This window comes from Fukomys damarensis, unplaced genomic scaffold (genome assembly GCF_012274545.1).
Source record: "Fukomys damarensis isolate Sample0158 unplaced genomic scaffold, DMR_v1.0_HiC HiC_scaffold_7, whole genome shotgun sequence".
Lineage (NCBI taxonomy): Eukaryota > Metazoa > Chordata > Mammalia > Rodentia > Bathyergidae > Fukomys > Fukomys damarensis.
This window is the reverse complement of record NW_022900919.1, coordinates 15846485-15868027: the sequence shown is the minus strand read 5'-3', so window position 1 is coordinate 15868027 and position 21543 is coordinate 15846485. Positions and strand designations below refer to the sequence as shown.

The 21543-nt window shown below is 37.0% G+C and overlaps 1 protein-coding gene across 9 annotated transcripts in view; it reads right to left on the bottom strand.

Annotated features, from left to right (window-relative positions):
- Positions 1 to 21543, bottom strand: part of Akap13 (A-kinase anchoring protein 13) — a 236686-nt gene that overhangs the window by 23450 nt on the left and 191693 nt on the right. For all 9 annotated transcript variants that reach the window (XM_010621018.1, XM_010621021.1, XM_010621019.1 and 6 more), the window contains 3 exons: positions 16750 to 16924; positions 5461 to 5528; positions 2785 to 2848 (listed from right to left, as the gene is read on the bottom strand). In XM_010621018.1, coding sequence (XP_010619320.1) covers positions 2785 to 2848; positions 5461 to 5528; positions 16750 to 16924 — 307 coding nt within the window. The remainder of the gene's footprint in view (positions 1 to 2784; positions 2849 to 5460; positions 5529 to 16749; positions 16925 to 21543) is intronic.

Here is a 21543-nt window from a genome sequence, read left to right as displayed (position 1 = left end):
AGCCAAAGGACCTAAATGCAAACCCTTAAAAAAAAAAAAAAAAAAAAAAGAAAGAGTATTAAACACGTTAACTAATACAAAATAAAATAAGACTGAAAAAATTTGTAGGGTAAAAGAAATCTTAAAGGGGCTAGGCATTTAGCTCAGTGGTTCTGCCACCTGCTTCGCAAGTGCAAGGTCCTGAGTTCGATCCTCAGTACCAACACCCCAAAAAGGAATCTTAGAGATAACTAAGACTAATGCCTTTTGAAACTCCTTCATGAAATATCTGAAGAACTTATTAGGTATGAAATTCCCAGCTGCATTTTGTCCATTGGGATGGGACCTAGGAGTATGCATATTTGCCAATTCCTCAAGTAATTCTTTCAATCATTAAAAGTACAGATTCTGACCAATGCCTTTAAGGATGAAGAAAATGTAGTTTTACTTTAATGTCTCAAAACTATTTGGTTCTCATACTATGTATTTCTCCTTAACCTGAGAGAAAATTGGAGCTCTAATTTGCTGAAGCAATCATACTGGCACATGGTTAACAAGTCATTTTTCCCTTGATAACTAAGCTTATACCCTAGACATGAACTCCATTATCTGCCTATGCCAGGAATGTCAAGAGATGAAGGCAGTAAGATTCGGTTGTTGTATATATCTCAGGATGTTTTTTGTTTTTTTCCTGTACTGGGGATTGAACTTGGGTCCTTGTGCTTGTGAGGCAGGCAGTGGCACCACTGAGCTAAATCCCCAGCCCCTCAGGATGCTTTTGGTTTGACAGATATAATCATTTTCAATTCAAATCCTGTTTTAGGCAAAACAATAAAAACTGTACCCAAAACAGGATATACTGTAACACCTTGCTGTAGGGGGTACATAGAGAGTTTGAGACACAGGCCCCCACAATTACAGCAATTGGTGGAAAAGAAAGAATGCTTCAGTGTGAAGAGTCTGAAGAATGTCAGAGTTTCAAAAAGGGAAGGGGTCAGGAAGCAAATAAAATAGAGGAAGAAGCAGTGCTCTTGAAGAATGGTAGGGATATGGATAGGTCAGAGGAAAAAGAGGGTATTCTGCTAAGAATTGTATATAAAGGAGTGGAGAAAAGCAGAATATTATGTAGAGTCCTAAAAGTTATAAGGAACAAGTTATATCTAAGAAGCAGCAGAGTAGGATGAAAACAACAGCTATTCCTTGTTTGAAACCAATCCAACTGGGAAAGGTACTTAGTGCCTTTGAGTTTTATCACAATCAACTGTGATGATGGTGATGGTGATGATGATGTCAATGAATTCTGGAGTGCTGAATGAGTAATTTATAATCTCATTTAAGCCTGAATTCCACCCTGATACTACTATCACCCCTCTTTAACAGAGGAGGAAAATGAGGCGGAGAGATTTAGTAACATTCAAGGTTACACAGCTAATTAGGACTCAACCTATGTAACCCAAATACATAAATACTTTCAACTACTATCTTGCCTCAGTGAGATAAAATACGAATAAACATTTGTGTGGGTCAAGCCTAATACACGTAAAGAACCTTGCACACAGTACGGACTTTTAAAATAAATGTTTTATCTGCTGTGGAAGAAAATAAACAAGTTTCTGAAACAAAAGATAATCTCACAGGAAAAAAAGTTTTAGACTTGTAAAAGGTATGTGGTATGGGCTGACGGAAGTGTATCCACAGACGGAAGTGGATGTTAATCTGGCAAAGCATTTCTTCTAATCATCTAAATGTAAAGACAAATTAACCAGACAATATGCCTAGAGGGAATTTACGTTCTGTGGGAGTACAGATTGGCATAGCCATTCTGGAGCTTCCTGGAAGAACTTATAGAACTACATATAAAGCAGTAATTCTCAAACTTAGGAGAATATCAAGATCACTCAGAGAATCTATTAAAACACAGGTAATTGTGCTCTTCCCCCAGAGTTCCTGGTAGGATCTGGTAAAGCCCAAGAATATGTATGTCTAATTAATCCTGGACTTACACTTCAAAAAACACTGCCTTCAAATAAAGATTTCCAGCGAGCCAATTAAGAAGATAATAATTACAGCATTATTTATGGTAAGGGTTGGAAGCAATTTAAATATTTGAGGGCAAGTGGTAATTTAAAATGTGATATATGCTTACGAGAGCGAGCATGCAGCAGTATGAAACAACATCTTGTAGTAGTAACATGCATAACTTCAAAATAATATTGAAAAAAATGAGAATATATACACATAAGTGACATAATCTAATTTATATTCAGTGGAAAGAATTAAAAGCTCCTCCCCAAGATATGCATATGTTTAAAGGCAGGGCAGATAGGAAAAAGTGAGTAGAGGATGAAGATTAAAAAGAGAAAAATATTAAGTAAAACCAAAGAAAAGCCTCACAAAGACTAAAAATAGTTTGATATGAAGGGAGAGTATGATTTACTCGATTTGGTACACCACTTGTCCTTGGGGTGGGGGGAGGAATAAACCATTTACATAACTTCACTGTGAATAAGCACATTTAACAAGCAAGATTTCATTTGATTCATAGACTGTGAGGTAATGGGCTGCAAAGGGGACCTGCTCACACACAGGCTGCAGTGCTGCCTTTGAAGCTAATGTACACCCTGTTATAGAGGTCTTCAAAGACAGCTTAATGGTATAATGTTAAGCTACTGGCAACGAATCTGTAGGACAAAACAACAGCACCTTAAAAACAATAGGTATTCAAATAGTGATGAGGATTAAGAAATGAACAACACACAACAGAACTAGTCAAAACTGTACTGAAAGGTGGGCTGAGCTACTTACACTTGTTTCTCATGATGACAGGCAGTGATGATGTATCCTGTGCCTGGAAGTTCCCTTTGGGCTGCTAAAGAAACAGAATAAATACATGAAGACTGCACTTGCAACCCTTCCACGTTTACAGCAGCCTAGAATGAAAAGAGAATGGTTCAGCCTGCTGGCTCTGTCCTTTGCACTGGCCAGCAACACCCTGTGGCCCTGTCACACCCACTAGCCATCCTCTAGGCCTGTAGAGCATTCAGTGCTGCAGGTACTGTTTCTTTTCCCAGACTTGTTTTTCTTCTCTTTCCACACTTGGCAGTCTTCCATTTCCACACAGCTTAAGTACTACCTCCTTCATAAAGTCACCATTACGTCCTTTCCTTTGCTCACCTCAGGCAGCAACTAGCATACCTGGAATCCCTGCATATCTCTCACATAACTTTTCCTTATCTACGGCAAGTGTTTGTCTATCTTCCCACTAGACTAGCGGTTCCTCAAGAGGAGCATCAGAGATTTTCTCAATTGTTTCTCCAGTGAGTAACATTTATAAAGTGTCAAATTCTTTGGTAAAATGCTCATTTTAGTTAAGACATTTGTCTGACATATATAAAAAATACTCCAAAAGGGCTGGGAATTTAGCTCATTGGTTCTGCCATCTGCCTTGCAAATGCAAGGACCTGGGCTGGATCCCTCGTATCAAAAAACAAAACAAAATAGAACAAAAAAAACTCCAAGAAATTATAAGCCAGTATTGGTGGCACACTTCTGTAATCTCAGCACTCAGCTGAGGGAGGAGTACCACAAGTTCATGACCAGCCTGGGGAACTTAGGGAGACCCTGTCTCAAAAATTTAGTAATTTAAAAAGAGCTAGGACTATAGCTCAGTGCAAAGATCCTAGGTTCAGTTGCCAATGTAAAAAAAAAAAAAAAAAAAATCAAAGACTGTAGTATTTTAATTTAACAAATCATTAAAGAAAACAGGTTACTTCCAATTTAAAAAGAATTCCTCATTTAGGTTATACTTAGAGGGCAATGCTATCATCTGTATTGTCATTGTTCTGTAGAATCTGGTATGTTCAAAATAGCAATAAATTTTATCAGACATGAATTCAAATACTGTGGGGTAAGGCGCAAGTAACAATGACAGAAGTTGAGAGTGACAATATGGAACTTGTATATCCTTTTCTGCAAAAAAAAAGGCAGCAGCCACTCAGGTCTAGCTGATTGCTTTTTGCCATTAAATCTTCCAGTATTTAAAGATGTATAAGCTTGACACCATGCTAGGTTCTCAGACTATTAACATCAAAGATGCCTGCTTCAGGCTAGCTAGTGAGTCTGGAGCTTAAATTTTAGTTAGAGAAAGATTCAGATAATAAAAAAATAAATTTAATTTAATAACTAAAGGCAGATGAATCCAAATTCTGAGACGGTACTACAGAAAAAAGAGAAAAATGGCAGAATAAGGAGAATTAGGAGGGCTGGGTGATGAAAATCACTAGTGAGCTTCAATTTGTGAGGCCTTCCAACTTTCTAGGAGAAATTAAAAACTCAAACTGTTACAAAATATGATTTTTAAATAAATGCACTAACTAAAAAACATACTTCATGATGTAAACAAAATATATGACTATGAGCTGAATAAGTCTGGGTTATACAAGTTTGCCTTCTTTATGCTAGTTCAGTACTTCTCAAAGTAAAGTCCAAGGACTATGAGAATCATCTAGCAACTTATCAAGATATGCGAATTCCTGGGCCCCATTCCAAAATTTCTTTTCTGGAAGCCCTTGAGAACGTTGATACACAAGATCAATGCCATTGTACTAGATAGGTGTATCTGAATGTAGATGACTCATACAACACATTATGCATTCATGGAGATGTAGCTGGAAAGTCTCTCTGACAAGGAATGGAAAGACATTTATAGGTGACAACACACACAAGTTACCTTAAAGGTATTCCCCCAAGCCCAGCTCCTCCCCAAGTGCAGGGAACTGAACACAGGGCCTCGCCAGTGCTAGGCAAGTGCTCTACCCCAGAGATCCATCCACAGCTCCCATATTCTTAAGAGCCCCTGGAAAATCAGTGTACATTATTTATATAGCATGCTCTCAAAGCAGGTACCATCATATAATCAACTTTGTATGACTATCGTATGATCATAGCTATCTGCATATACTTATGAAGAGAAGAACACATAGGTCAGGTGTAAACAGAGCACCCCACTGCTTGTCAGCACATCACAAGCCCCTGATTTCAATCTACTGCTCACATAGTCCCAAATAAAGAAGCCAAGTGTGTGAACAGAATAGGTCTGCAGAGATGGTTTTTAAAAACCCACTTTAATAGAAACAGAGAAAGAATTAAGATGTGTTATATACATGTATCAACTCCTCACAATGACTGTAATCATACTACAAACGTACTGATAAAAATAAATTTAAAAAAATAGCAACACAAATATTAAAATCATAGAGAATAGCGTATTTAACACATAGAAATTCCAAAAGCCTAAAATTCATGTGTGGTAAAACAGAACTGATCAATTCAGAGAAAAATTATTTTGGTCTTAGTACCAAATGATTAAATAAAAACTGAGACCTCAACTCTCAATTCATAAGAATTTTGCTAATTTAAACTCTCTTATTTTAACTTTAAGAGTTTTTCTTTCAAGCCTTCTTTTAGTTAAAAATGTCTTACCTTCATTTTGACCTTTGCACAGGAGGCTAGACTTTCTCTGCAGCCTTTGTGGACAAAAGCACTGCAATCTGAAAAGAAAGCAAAACTTAAGGTCACAACAAAGCTGCACACAAACCCTAGATTCTGACTTTCTGCCACTGCTACACTGTAAGATGCCTATCGGTTTCTAAGAGAAGTCACTTATGAGAACATTACAATAAAGCCCAGTTACACTGTGTAGTCCTCTTCTAGGAAGCAGGCCTGCAATATCATTTGGAGTGCAAACAAGAGCAGATGTGATGTCTGATTAACAAAAAGGAGAACTCTGGAACTTCTTGAGCAGGAAGTTCAAGACTATCAAAACTAAAAGTTAAATTGTTTGCCATGAATATGTATGTCTAAATCACAAGTAAATACATACATAAACCCAACGAACAGGGAACTGTAATGTTTGCATTACTGTAACAAACTGCATGACATGTGTTACAACTTGTGTTTAGATCAGAGGTAGCTGAAACTAGAACGTGTGTGACTGAGTCATGGTGGGGCTAGGCTCAAAGGCACCGGGATTAAGTGTGTGAGTGCTACCCATCCTAAGCAGTGTGAATAAAAGGGGCATGACGCTGGTAAGGTTCTCTTGTTGCTTTTGCTGCTTCCACTGCCATGCACCATTGCTCCTCTGCCACCCTGCCCTGGAGCCAGCCAATTATGGCCTAAAACCTGTATGAAATGTAAGCCAAATAAACCTTTCCCCCCTTAACTTTGGGTGTTGGGTATTTTGTCTCAGCAATGAGAGAAAAGTAACTAACACAACGTGGATATGAAAATGTACCTGGCTACCCTTCTCAGGATAATAAACTACCTTGAGTTTGTCACAACCCTCTGAGTTTAAGAGTCACACAAACAAGGTGATCACAACTACCTCAAAGCACCCCTAGGAACTTAGACTGGGGAAGATGGGAGACTTCCTGAAAGATAAAGAGAGACTACAATTTGATCTCAAAATTCTTTTAATGTTTCAGCCCATTGGCCTTCAAAGACCAATGATGTAAAATTCAAATCAGTTGTGCCTCAGAAGGGTTATTATCAACTCTACTGCAGCTATGAAGTCATAAAACAATGGCGGCAAGAAGTCAGAGGTGAAGCAGAAACAAGTAAGATTTGTCTTTGGGCACACCTGATGAGGGCAAGTTTGCGCAGGAGACTGGGATACCATTTATGAGACAATGTCTCATATACTGCTTCAAGAAGCATTACAGATCTTGTCAAGATGTCCAGACAAACTCTGAATTATGGGCCAAGATGCTTTCTAAAGCTCAGACATATGGACTGGGTGGGGGTGGGGGCCTGCTGGAGTAATGATGGCAAGAAGACATAAAGACACCAGAAAAGACATTGCCAGACACCCCAACCTCCAGAGTCCTTTCCATTCCTTTTGCAGTAGTTATTCTTGCAACGCCCACATGGTTCATAGGTCCTTTACTAAATATGTCAGGTTATTCTGCACTGAGTGCTCTTCGGTGGGAGAGGCCATTCACCCATTACTCTTCAAGTCTTTTTAGCACAGTGCCAGGCTATGGCACCTACTCAGATGTCTATCTGTAGAACTCATGACTCTTTAAGTCCAGTGCCCTGCTACTACCTTGATTATGGTATGTGAAACTTACTATGTCAGCTTATTAACACTACGAGGATAACAGAACAAATGGCTGTCGAATTATACTTGATTTAGATCCTGGTTCTGTTATTTAGTGTGACTAGTAAAAGTACTTTCCCTATACACTTCAGTTTCCTTATCTATAAAAGAAAAGGCACACACTTCCCCCAGTTTTAAGTGCTGGTGAGGATATGACAATGAAGATACTCAACATTTGCTAAAGGAAAGAGGACTGCTACATTCACTTTAGAGAGTAATTTAGCATGTTCTAATAAAGTTGAAAAGGTGCCCACTGAGGCATTAGCCCATCTTGATATAAAGCCTGGTGATACACATACTGAGGACATTACCTGGTAGCACTGTTTATAACAGAAAGAAATTGAAAATAACTCAAATGACTGAGAAGTGGAACAGATCTGATTATATTTATATAGCAGGATACCACAGAAGAGCTAAAATTCAGTGATCTAGATCTATGTGTTTCAATTTGCTGAGTCCCCAAAACACAACATTGGGGAGACTAAAGCAGATTACGCAATGAGATGTACCATATGACAACTTTTATGTAAACTAAAAAGACCCCAAAATACAAAAAACTTTGTTTATATGAGATGAAATTATAAAACACAGATTACATATATGCTGAATTTGTGACAGTACTACCCATAGAGAAGAAAGAAGAGATGTGGGGCAAGAAAACAGGGAAATTCAATTTCAAATGTAATGGCTTCTTTAAAAATGAAAAGTAATCAGAAGCACTATGACAAATGTTACTTTTTAAAATTTTGAGTGGTGGGTACCTAGGTGCCTGTTAAATTCCATATATAACATTCTATATTAACATCTTTCAATCAAACTATGATCTTTCAAAGTTACTTCAGGTTGCTCACAAACGTTTCCTATCCTTTAAAAAAAGTAACAGCACACTTTGATTAAATGAAAACTATTTTCAATTAGATTTTACTATTGTATATCCCTATTATAAATGTGCATTTTTTTCTTTTGGTTTATTGAAAATCTATTTTAGACATGTATGTGCAAAATCAAAGGTGGGAGACTTGCCTGAGAACGTGTTAATAATTTTGATCTTCCAAAGTGATCAATGAGAACACTGTGGACAGAACTTGTTTTCAAACTACCTTTCTGATTCCCTCCTTCCTGGTCAGTTCCAATATCCAACAGGAATTAAGCAACAACAAACAACCTTCGAGCTTTTAAACTACTCGTTTAAACAAACCAGCAGTTTTCAGTTCTCAGGGCAGAGTCCAAGATTTAGAAAGCACTTCCTGTTGATGCGCAATCAAATACGTTTCTAGTAGACTTTTTCACACAAATTTCTTTTCATAGTGGGACATGGTGGAGCATGTCTATAATCTTAATAATCAGAAAGCTGAGGCAAGAGGATTGCAGTGAGTTCAAGGCCACCCTTGACTACAAAGTGAGACCCTGTCTCAAAAATAAATTGTCCTCAGTTTACTGAGACCTGTCTCCAAATCCATAACCCACAACTTAATTTTCTCTATATTATGGTCATAACTCTTACTGATTAATAACTCATATAGATACTTGCTTAACATACTAAAGTACCTACTTGAAATCCACTCAACTTGTTACCAAATGGTCCTGGACTCAATCCGCATTTATAAACATTTGGTCCTACTGACATCAGCCAAAGTCATTGGATTAAAACTGTTTTCTCTGTTATGGAAAACAGATAATTACTAAGAACACAAGAAGTGAAGACAAATTTAATATATTTTTAAGCTCTCTCTCATAAACCATCTATGCTATTAGGAAGATCAAAGATTATCTAGTTTTTTATTTAAAGATTTCCTAATAGCAATAAGCAATATGCTTTCATTTTTCAAAATTCTTCAAAAAGGTCTCAGCACAGTGGTTTATAGGAACAGAGTTGACATCTAATTAGATTCTTCTGAACTCAAAAGTAACCAAGCCCAGCCTTTAACTTCCTTTTTTGCTATAAGAAAGCATCAAACAAAAGAAAATGGAGCAAAACCCATGAGACTGAGAACTTCCATGTATCTGTTGCTATTTACAAAAAACTTCTGCCACCAAGAGCCATAGATATTTGGTGAACTGTCATTTACTATTCTTTCTCTTTTAGCAACCCCCTCCCCCAAACCAAAAAATAACTCCATTAGAAAAGAGCAGCAAAAGAAAGTAAGTTTGAGGGGAGTAGCTATGCCAAACTAAACACGCCTATTTAAACAAAGATTGACTTTCATGAGCTGAATTCTCTGAAGAAGGGGGTCTTTGATACTCCAATCATTGACAAGAATTAGGTAATATGCCAAGTCTGACTGTTCTGTCTACTAAGGATAGACCAGAGCAGAAAACTCTAACTGGAAAAAAATGATCTGATTCTTCCTAAGCATACAAAGTGAGGAATTACCTTCAAATACAAAAATACACAACTTCCTCCTCTCATTTCAACCCAAACCAAGAAAATGAAAACAAAAAACATTTAAATATGAACAACTTAGAAATGCATGCTCCAAAATTCTTCAATTTCTTGTTTTAAATCTTTATAGAGAATGTGAGAGGCATTGCCTGGTGTGCATTGACAGTGCTTACATGCAAAAGGCATTTGAGATTTCTTGACAGCTGGTATAATAACCACAGTGCTAATGTACAGAGTAGAAAGCAAAAAAAAAAAGGACAAACCATTTTGGCTGAAGTGCTTATAAAAGCAGTTTTCATATGAACACTAGCAAACAAAAATGAAAGTGTTCTGCTTGAATAAGAACTGTTCAAGCTCTTCATTCACCTCCCTTTTCCCTAAATAACAAACTTTCATTCTTTAATCAATTACACATATTTTACTATCCCATATAAGCAATGGATTCTGAATGCCAGAAAACTGTCTAATCAAGAGAGCTGCTTTTCCTGATAAAATCCAACCATTACCCACACTGTAAATTCTTATGTTTCCTACTTAGATTACAGCTGGTCTACTTGTTTATTTTTTTAATCAAGAGAAACAACCTACCACAAAAGTATTCAGAAGCTAATATACCAGAAAATAAAAAATAATCTCAGCATCATTTTACATCTGTTTAAAGAAAACCATAAGCAATATTCAAAAACTTGAACACAACGAATTCCTCATTCTGAAGTACTCTACCAAGCCTTCCACAAACCAGATTATGTGTGGCAGCTAGAAAGAACAGCTGATCATTTTGAAGACAGCTTTATATAATAAAGAAGAATGAACCTGGAAGGACACTCCTCTCTTTTCATCACTGAAGTCACTTAACCCTAAAGCAGGACTACACTCTGGGCTGAGAAAAAAAATCCTCTCATGTTTCTCCTAAATTCAATTATTTTCAAATAGTCCTGACAACATGCTTTGGGCTTTGCTTCTATCTTTTCTTTTTAAATCCAAGAGTAGACTGCAAGGGATCTATACAGATGCTTTTTGGCTTGCTATTTCTAGTTTCTATAATACTGGCGATTTCCTTATTTTTTACCCTTGTAATTTCAGAATGGTCCAGGTGTAATCTAGCAGCATCAGAAATGCTGATTTAAGATGCTCCATCCTGTTTAATCTATTTTTGTATCAGCATGCACATGGATCTATTAAAGTGGCAGAAAACAGAAGGAAGTCAATATAAAACATTATAACACATCATGATCTTTCTGAACTACAAGTAAAGACCTGCCTTGGAGCTGCCTGGGGTATTAAGTTCCTTCCAAGGATCAATAAAACAGGCTTTCTGTTAAACAAAAAAGGAAAACCACTTTGTTCTAAGATCACAATAGTTTCCTAGGAGGTAGAAGACTAAGTGCAGGGATGCTACATTTCCTGAGACTCTGGGAAGATCCTCAACATGAGCAGGGATGAAGGGAAAGAATGAAAGATTCTGAGTCCTAAAGTTACTCATATTTTCCACTTCCTGCCAAGATAACAGATGTGGCTTAATACACACAAACAAGTATTTCAGGTTCTCTTCCTCAGGAAGCCAGGAAAATCAGCCAATTACTTTCACTTCTTTGGGAAGATGATTACATACTGCTCTTTTCTTTCAAGCCTTGATTCCTATCCCATCCCCCTCTTTTTATAAGAGGCAGACTGCACAGTTGCACGCAAACCTTAAAGTCACTAACAAATATTAAAACCATTACAACACTACTGAAGCAAATGGTACAAAGCTACAGCTAAAGCACTTAGCTCGTAAGATTCTGACATAAGGTGGTTTGCAAAACACAAATATATTTTTGAACCTTGAATGCATATAATAGTAATAATCTAGTCCTAAACTATTCCTTTTTGCTGATTCTTTGTCTCATTATTTTCAGCTTAAAGTCCCCAAACATAAACACTTTTTCCTTGTGTTTGCTGAGTAGGCAGAACTAAAATATCCCGTGATATCTGATTTGACCAACCTATTACTGTAACTCAAAAGAACTACTGGCAAAGGACAACAGATCTCCCTCCATTCAACAGCCCTAGCAAACAGAAAAAGACACTAACAATGACATATTCAATTTCATTAAACAATGTGCTTCCAGAAAAAGCAAATTCCCTTGGGTGACATTAAAATTTACAAGCCTGACCAAAAAAGTCCCACTGCTTATTATAAACAGAGCATAAAACTAGTAACCAACTCAATATTTCACTGGTTTTCTATCTTAACATAGTCTTAAATGAAATGATATTATGTGTTCAAGTATATAAAATAGTATAGATTTTTGAAGTTATAATTTTAATCAATGAGAGTATTTTGATGGACTTCAAAAACTGAAATCAGAGGTACATATGATTCTCACAACTTCAGCATCTAATTTATTCTGTTTAGGTTTAAGTATATGAAGCAAAAGACATCTTTATTCACTTATATAGGTAAATACAAGTATAACCAATTTTTAAAAAATGGTTTACTTTGCAATCATAGTGTATTTTTCAATTACATCAAGATGGAAGCAAAAACACAAATGAACAGGTAGGCTAATATCAAAGGTAGTATGCTGATAAGAAAATTTCATAGTGACACTATGAAGACATTTTTTTAATTGCAAGATTAAAACTGGTGTTCTCAAAACTGGCATAATGAACACCTTTGTTCCAGTCAACATTATTTCTGAAGTAAAAGTTAGGTGAAATGCACCATCAGGCTTGAGTAAAGCTTGTCCTAGGGATAATGTGGGCATCAATTTCAAGAAAGCATCTATCGACGATGTGGCACTGCAGCTGGTGACACTGATGACCCGCAAATGGAAGCAGCTGGCCTTACTGCTCAGGAATGTCTGTTTTACATATACACAAGCCAGCTGTGTTGTCAGAGAGCTTTCATTGCTTCCAATTTTGCTGAGCTGAAGCAAAAGACTAATCACTGTTGTGATAAGGAGGTAGAAAGTGGCCCTAAATTCCTGAAATCTGGTGATGATGCAACGGTTTATATGGTTCTTGGAAAGGCCATGGGCATCGAGCTTCTCTGACATCCCTTCTGGGTTGACTGCTGTCAGTAGTATGAAGCAGTTAGTTGCCTTGGGTTTTTTAATGCAGTTGACAAAAAGGCTGCTGAAGCTGGCAAGCTCAGCAATCTGCACAGAGAGCTCACAGGTTCAATGAATGCTACTCCTAATATCCACCAGTGTTAATCAGTGGTAGAACGGTTCTAGAGCTGTTCATTTCAAATGGTCATTTAAATTTGATAGCAAAAGACTGGTTAATGATGATGATGCATGGTAAAATCTTCAAAAGGAAACAAGAATGTATGGTAGACTATTTCCTTCTGTTCTTGTGAAACATTTTCAAGTTGATGGTTTTTAAAAATCAGCACTTTCTAACAGAAACACTTGACCAAAAACCTGTCATAGGATTTTGAGCCAATTAAAGCCTAATGAGAACAGAAACTAGTTTTTAAATATATATTTTTGGAGATAGGGTCTTACTATACAGTTCAGGCTGGCCTTGAACTCACTATGTAGCCAAGGCTGGCCTCTAACTTGCAGGGATCTTCCTGTCTCAGCCTCCTGAGTGCATGGAAATATATATAAATTTAAAAATCTGTGGAATTCTAAATAAATACCAGACTTCCTGAAAACCACTACCCTATTAAACTATTTGGTTATTAGATAGATGTGGCTGAGAATTTGAGATCCTAATACCTTTCATGTAGTTTTTCTTAATCAGTACCAGACCCTCCACAAGTCATTTTCCATGGGCTGCTGTTATCCTTGAGTAATGGAAGTCTCCAAGAATTGTATCAGACACTCTTGGGGGGAGATAAAAATGAGCTTCAGATGCCTACAGTTAAATGAAATGAGTCTTCCCTACTAATAATGGACATTTTTTGGGGGGTACAGAGATCAAACTCGGGACCTTGTGTTTAACGGGGCAGGCATGGTACCACTGAGCTAAATCCCCGGTCCAATAGTGGAAATTTTTGCTATTTGATAAATCTCTTGCTAAGATTTAATGCAAAGAAGGCACAATTTCAGTTTTTAATTTGTTTTTGTATATACAAAATCATTGGCAATTTAAGACATACTGGTGCATATTAGACAACTTTTTCTGACCTAAACTTAAAATTGAAAAGTCATCAGAAGCTAATCACTGAAACCATTCACCAATTTTCTCTACTACACAAGGAAAAGAAAGGGCTTTAGCACAGACAAACGGTACAGATTTGGACCCCAGATTGATGTATGATGCAGAATTCTCACCCAGGACCTTGGGAGATTGCAAGGTTCTTGCTTCTGAAGAACAGTCAGTGGAATTTTTCTAGGCCTTTCATCATTGATGCTAGTTTTCAAAGATCTTGGTTTTATTTCAGGTTCTCAGATCCAGCTCTTACTATGTACATAACCTGATTCCAATTGAGTTTGATGCTTCTTAATCCTGATTTTGAGTTCCCTAAAGGATTTTTCCCTTTGCCAGACACACACACAGAGTTAATTCCCACCTCACAAACTAGTTATTTTGGGAGAATGTTTTTAAGTCAGATTCACTTACATTTCACAAAGTGAGTCTTATATAGTACACCTGTGAAAGTCCACTACTTGAATGTTCCTAAGTCAGGGACTTACAATGTTTTATCCAGCTTTTATAGCAGAAGCAGGTGTCCAACTGCTTTAATGATAAAGTTCCTTGAATATCAATTCCATACTGCGCATCAAAAATATAGTCTCTTCCTGTAGTTCTGAAACCAGTGCTCCCCAAATAAAGAAAAGGCACTTTTAAGGGGACAGATGCACAAAATAATCCTTTTAGAGGGTGAGATAAAAATTTACAGTTCTCCTTCCCTCTCTCCTTATTGACTGACTGATGCTGGTGATGGAACTCAGGGCCTTCTGTGTGTTAGGCACGCACTTCTCCACCATGCTACACTCCTAGCTTGAACAGCTGTCATTTGGATTCACTTCTCAAAACAAACAATACACACAGATGTCTTCAATCTTTATTTTAGGAAGCCTCACTTTATTTATATTAGTGGGCTCCTGAGAGAGGAAAGGGAGGCTCCTTGATCAGGAGGTGGGTTAGGGAAGCATAGATGGGGCCCTCTTCTACATTTACTTATTTTCATTCTGTTGTAATGAATGGGAATGTAAAAGAACCCAGTTAAGTGGGCTTACAGATTATCTGGTTTAAACTAAGAGAGCTGTATAAATTATGCCAAGAAGCTATGAATAAAAATGTTTTAACTATACTAGTAACTAGAAAACAAGAAAATGGTAAATCTGACACTTTTATCCTTAGAATGAGCTCTTCAGTAGTAAGACGTATGAAACTTTTACATTAAATATATATTTCCTGCGTAAATATGCTAAATATATTTTTATGAGAGATGAACATGTAAAAAAAAACAAAACAAAACTGCTCAGTGACTTCTGCTCTAAATAAACAAGTTATTCCAGTGCTGAGAAACAAGCTAAACAACTAAACTACAGACATCCCACTGGTGTCCTAGAAAAAATTCCTACATAACCAGGGTTCCTAAATAAAAAGTCCAAAGGAATAATGAACAGAGTCTCGTTTCCTACAGGTCATCTGAAACTTACTGCTATGTGACAGAAACTCCTAATTTTCTGTTAAGTTACATATGAAGGATAATGCTCTGCCTACAGGGATGCATAAAGATTTAGATAAGCACTTCCAAGGGTCTTTGTATTTTAAAAACAGCACAGTAAAGCAAACAGGAGTGTAGACCATTCTGGGGCTACAGTATAGCCATAAAAATAATTTTATGAGAATATGCATGATAAAGCCAATCATTTAAAAATGTCACCAGAGTCACAGCATATATAATACAGACTGCAGGTTCTTTGCTTGTTGTAATTTCTCCTCCATTCAAGAAAGCAAGTGAGTGGAAATTATTATAAAAGCAACATTGAATTGCTAAATAAACCTTAAAAAATTCCCAATTTGAATGAGTTAATAATTTCTTAGTCACAAATTATTTGGGAAACAACACAAATGACTGAAAACAAGACATCATGGCATCATCATCTAAGACTTCATAGAATCTAAGGAGATTTTGTCGGAACTGATTGCAGACATAACATGATACTTTGTCATCTTAGCCTTCTTGGACTAGGCTGGTTCTGGAGTGCTTGGATCTCCAGACTGGTCATCTCTGACCAAAGCAGCCTCCTTGATTCATCTTGGCACTCTCCACAAAAACACCACTATGTTAGTAACAACAAAATTTTGATTTTTATTGTCTTAGAATTTATTTGCAAATTAAAGTGTGTGCACCAAATGTGGATCATAGCCCATTTTCCACAGCTCATGATCTATGAATTGCTTTTAAATTTTAAATGGTTAAAAAAATAAGATTAATAATACATGGCATGAAAAGATTCAGGGTGGGAGATGTAGCTCAGTGGCACTGCACCTGGCAAGTACAAGGTCCTGGGTTTGATCCCTGGTATGGGGAGTGGGGTGGGGTACACACATGTATGTACACACACATGTATATATATATGACATGAAAAGGTTTTATGAAATTCAGACTTGTGTCCATAAATGAAGTTTTATAGGAATAAAGTCATACCTTTGCTTTGTATGTTTATGGCCACTTCTGCAATGCATAAAGAGTTCAGCTGCTGCGACAGACCAGATAGCCCACAAAACTAAAGATATTTATTATCTAAGTCCCCTACAAAGAAAGTTAACTAACTCTTGCCTGAGAGAATCTTATCAAAGCTCAAGTTATCTGGCCTGTATGGAGGTTGCAAGCAGGACAGAAATGGGTCAACATGGAACCTCTCCATACAAGAAGGTACCCTCCCTTGCCAGGCTCTGCAACTTAATGTTTGTTAAGTGGCCGAATCATACAGCAAAAGACTAGATTTAAAAATGAGCAAACTTGATCTGACAAGATTGCTGGGCACCATCAGGTTTTGAGGCTATGGATATTTCTGATGCTGACACAGACTTCTGGAATAAAAGGTGGTTCACAGGCAACAGAACACAGTATTTGAAACTGGGGCTATCTAAAAAAAACCAGGTTGTACGTTATGTATCTAGAATCAATTTCCGCAAATGCTTAAAGAAAATATAAACACAGCTACTTCTGCACATATATGAGGAACAGATAAGTGGTGGGATGGACAGGAAACTAGAAACCAACTTTCCTGAGCCAAGAGAGGCTCATCTAACAGAGAGGAAGAAGCATGACTCTTACTTGCACAAGTGTAGGCGTCTTTGTTGGTGAAAGGCTTCATACAATGGGTACAACTGATGGGACCCACAACAGGAATGGAATTGAAAGAATGCCCATTGACAACCTTCTTGTCCTTCTCCTTCTCTTTAGAATCTTTCTCCTTCTCCTTAATTTTCTCTTTCTCTTTCTCTTTTTCCTGCCAAAGAAAAGAACTGACAGTTAACTGAACACTGGAAGGCATCCTCTTTACCTGAATACCCAGAGGGCATGTGGTCAACAGTGGTTGGTGAATCTTTTGGACAAAAGTGAGGAGCAATGTTCAGGCAAACTTTTTATTATTAATTTATGAACAGGAAAGCTACATTAGAAAAATTATACAAAGACTGGACAGGATACAAAGCTCTGGCAGTGGTTCATCCAGGGATTATTTATACTAAAAGATACAATGCTCAAAGATCAACACTGGAAAGAGGCCTCATGTGTTGGGTAAGATGTATTCTCAGTAAGCCACAGCAGTCTGCATAGGAAGAAAATAATGAGGGGTCGGAGATGTAGCTCAGTGGTTCCACCACCTGCTTCACAAGCACAAGGACCTGAGTTCGATCCCCGGTACCAAAAAAAAATAAAAAATAAAATAAATAAATAAATAAATAAAAATGTTGGAAGGAAGAAAACAAATTTAGGGTCAGCTGTACGCAGAGAGCAGAGTGTTTAATTTGGGAAGAAGGGACTGTTGAGAGGAAGAGGACAGAATAAGTTCACAGTGGACAGAACTGCACAGGATATGGAAAATGGTGTCAGGCTCAGGTTTAACTGTTAAGTTCTATTAGTACTACTACTTACTAATGATGTGAATGTGGGCAGGTTATTCTCTAGGTTTCAGTTTCCATATCTAAAAAATGGGAAAGTGGCCCTTTTCATGTGTGCATACATCAATTATACATTTAGTTAAAATATATTTAAATGTTTAAATTAAGTGAGATAGATGGAAGAAGGGGAGAGGGAGAGAAGGAAAGTGGAAATTAAAAATTAAGGGGCTAGGGATTTAGCTCAGTGGCAACACGCTTGCCTTGCAAGCCCAAGGTACTGAGTTTGATCCTCAGTACTGGGGGAAAAAATTAAGATGTGTTATGTCCACAAATCAAGTCCCCAAAATTAATGTAATCATTGTGTACTACAAACATACACTAAATCTTTTTTTAAAATTACATGAAATACACGTAAAGCACATTACAATGTGCCTGCCATAATGAGTAAGCAATACTATTTAACAATAGCTATTACAATAATTATTCATGCTTTGCTGAGAATGAGTTTCATTAGCTCACTGCTCTCTCACACTTGATCTTAGCCAAAAGTCTGAGAAGTGATAGCTCACTACTCTCCTAACTCAATAGAGAAAAATATTTCCCTGCAATGAGAGAAAAGAAATTTTGAGGAGAAAATAAACTAAGGAGTAGAAAAGGGGCACTGGTGCCAAGCAAGGAGGATAGGAAACATGAAAAAGAAAGGAAGAAATCTTGCTGACATTTTTTCCAAACCACCTTGTCCCCTTCAAGCTACTTACATCATAATGGTAGTTTCAAGAAAATGGGGACTCAGAAGGAAGCCCCATGGCCTAGATGATAAGTTCTCTGCATGAAGGCCCCAAAAGATAGAAAGAGCAAGCAGTGTCTCTGGTTTAAAGAGAAGAGGATTCCCAAGACCCGTTCTCTGCTCTCTGCTGAAAAGGTCCCTAGTTTTCTTGTGGTCTTCCCTCACTTGTCTTATGAAACAGGAAACTGATGTTCATCTAGTGTTTACTATGTGTCCAGCCAATATACTAGGTGCCATCTAGAGACTGAGCAGTATTAGTACTGGGCCATGCACTGTATAAAGCTCCAAGATATTGGCTGACACAGAAGTGACTGAACCCAGGGGGAAGAGGTGGTCTGAACTATAAGTTCTGGGTGCCAGGCTGCTCGGTATGTCACCTCAAAACACTATAGGAATGCTTGAAATGCTTTGGGATACAGCAAAAGAAGAGGGCTTTTATATGACATCATGCTTCTATCTAAGAGGATTGTTATCAAAGTTTATGCAAGCATGATAAGGAACATAAAGGAATCTAAACCTGAAAAAAGTTGAAGAAATATCAAAGAGTGTTAGATCCTTAATTAAATATCTAAACAAGTCAGGGACACTAGGAACTATGTGCTTACATGGCCTGGGGATAATGCTCTCCATAAAGGGTCTTTGAAAGCACTGTTTGGCAAAGCACTTGGCTGGCTAATCAAAATCAACCTAACAATTTCCTTTCAACCCAAATGGACCACAAAGAACTACAATGGAGGTTTAAGAGTTTCATGTTTTGCTGCACTATTGTTATAATCTAGAAAAATACCCAGAAAATGGGAAATTCAAAGTTAGTGATCATGACACTATTCAATACCTTACATTTTAAATTAATGCCTTTTATACAGATTATTTCATCTGATTCAATAAATCTGAAGTGGGAAAGCTAGGCACTACAGTTCTATTACACTTTTTAAAAGACAGCTAAGTCCTGAATGGTTACTGTGTGTCAAACATGATAATAAGCAATTTACATGAATTTTCTAAACTCAATGGATTAAGTACTAGTTATCTCCATTTTACATCTAAAGAGGCTGAGGCTTACAGATGTTTAAAAATACACTCAAGACCACACACCAGCAACACTCAAACCAGAATTAAGATCCAGATCTGGCTGACCAACTCAACCTTCACTCACTATGACACTATACTGGAAAGGCAAAAGACCATCAAGTATTTTGTTAAAAACCAATCCACTATGCTGAAATGGTAAATACAGCATTTCCTAAAATTTAAGATTCACAGGAAGTCCTTTGTTTACAGAAAAGTACATGTAAAATATAAGAGCCAAAGTGCTACATAGTCTTGAACTACACAAAATATCAAGAGAGGAAGGGAGAAAAGCAAACTACTTCACTTTACAAAACAGGAAACTGTTCAAAGTGAAAATCAGTAACTGTTTCAATACAAAAAAACTCCAATAGAGATCAACAACAAAAACCTGAGTTTTTCAAAACAATTTCTTCATTTCCACTTCATTCCACTTCAATTTTGCTGAATGTTTTTTCATGTATGAAATTTTAGACTAAAAGGCACCTGCCTTTTTTATGAAGGTTAGAAGCATGCTCCAACAGTCAAGAATCTATGATAACGAGCTTATTCTCTCACACTTTGCAATGCTCTTCAAATCTGAATAATAAATAACTTAATCGTCCCTTGCAACAATCCAAAACATTTCTTCCAAAGCTAAAACAAAGCAACAAATAAACTACACCGTCTCTTTCAGATTTGAGTGCTTTTGGAGAAGTCAGGCTCTTACCTGCCCATACTTTTGTCCTGGGAATCTCACTGTTATAAGGGGTACTTCAGGAAGCCGACCCCATTTTACCGACATGATGCAGCCTCCATGCCAGGAAATGTGCTCTCACAGAAGGAGGGGCTCATGCCGGCAGGGCAGAGTGCAACAACTTTGAGCTGCCATTAGCGAAACCATAAGAGGAAACCAGACTGGTTGAGAAAGGGAAGGAGGGAGGGCTGAGGCTGTTTGTTTCGTCAAGAGAGTTTTTTACCCCTTCAGACAATCTTAACTATTTGAATGCTGCTGGTAAAACTATCCGAGTTATAAAGGACACAGGGAATGAAACCAAGCTAACTCCCCGCAAATCCAGGGTGTGTAGACAGTTCTTATGTTGCAATACGGAAACTCAATATAAAAGGAACATCCTTTCCTGTTTAATAACAAACTTCAAATTCAATAAGAGCACAACTTAATAAGAAATTTAAAAAATTAAAGTTGCCTAAGATAAAGTTGTGATTGATTGTTTTCTGAAGTTTGATTTGTCCATGTTTAGTACCTGCCAAAATTCTTTAACTATGTGCTTTGGAAACAGATTTTAACAGCATTTAAAAAAGATAATAGTAACAACTACTTAGATACTATGAATGAAAATGATTTTTCATTTTTTTTAACCTCTCCTTTCAGTTAGTTACAATTAAAAATCATAGAATACTCTGGACCACTCTGAAAACATACTGTCATTAGTAACTGTCCTGGTGCAGATCTTTAATCAAAGAAATGAGAGAATCATATTTAATAATGACTTACTTTTTCAAACATTAATGTACTAGTAGGCACCTTTGAAAGATTAATGAGAATAGTTCTTTTTCATAAAAACCACAGAAACTATTGCTATATAATGCGTGTAGTATATTAGGCAGATATGTAACCCTTGTACCTCAAAATACTTCGAGTCAGAATGTTTGGTCAAAAACATTTCTAACCATCTTCTGATTGTGAGTGAAAAGAGGAAAGCTTAGAAGAAAGAAAGAATACTACTGTGACAGGATGGTTTAAAGAGGGTTACTTCACTCCCTTTATGAACTTAATCTTGTGCACAACAATATTTGAATACTTTTAACAACCAAACAGCAAGAAATAGTACTACTTCTCTAAGACAAAAGCAGAAACTGCCATTTTTGCTGTAGTACTTCCTATTCAGGCTCCACCCTTCTCAGAAATATTCAATACATTTATCTAGTAACTTACACAGTTATTGATAACTCTTAAAAGAACAAGATAAGGACTGGCAACTAAATTTCTTACATAAAAACTATATATCCATCTACCCACCTACCTATCTGCAAAATATATTAGCAAGGGGGCTGGGGGTTTACGTCAGTGGTGCTGCTGCCTGCCTCAAAAGCACAAGGACTTGACTTGGATCCCCAGTTTAAAAAACAAAACAAAACAAAACAAAAACC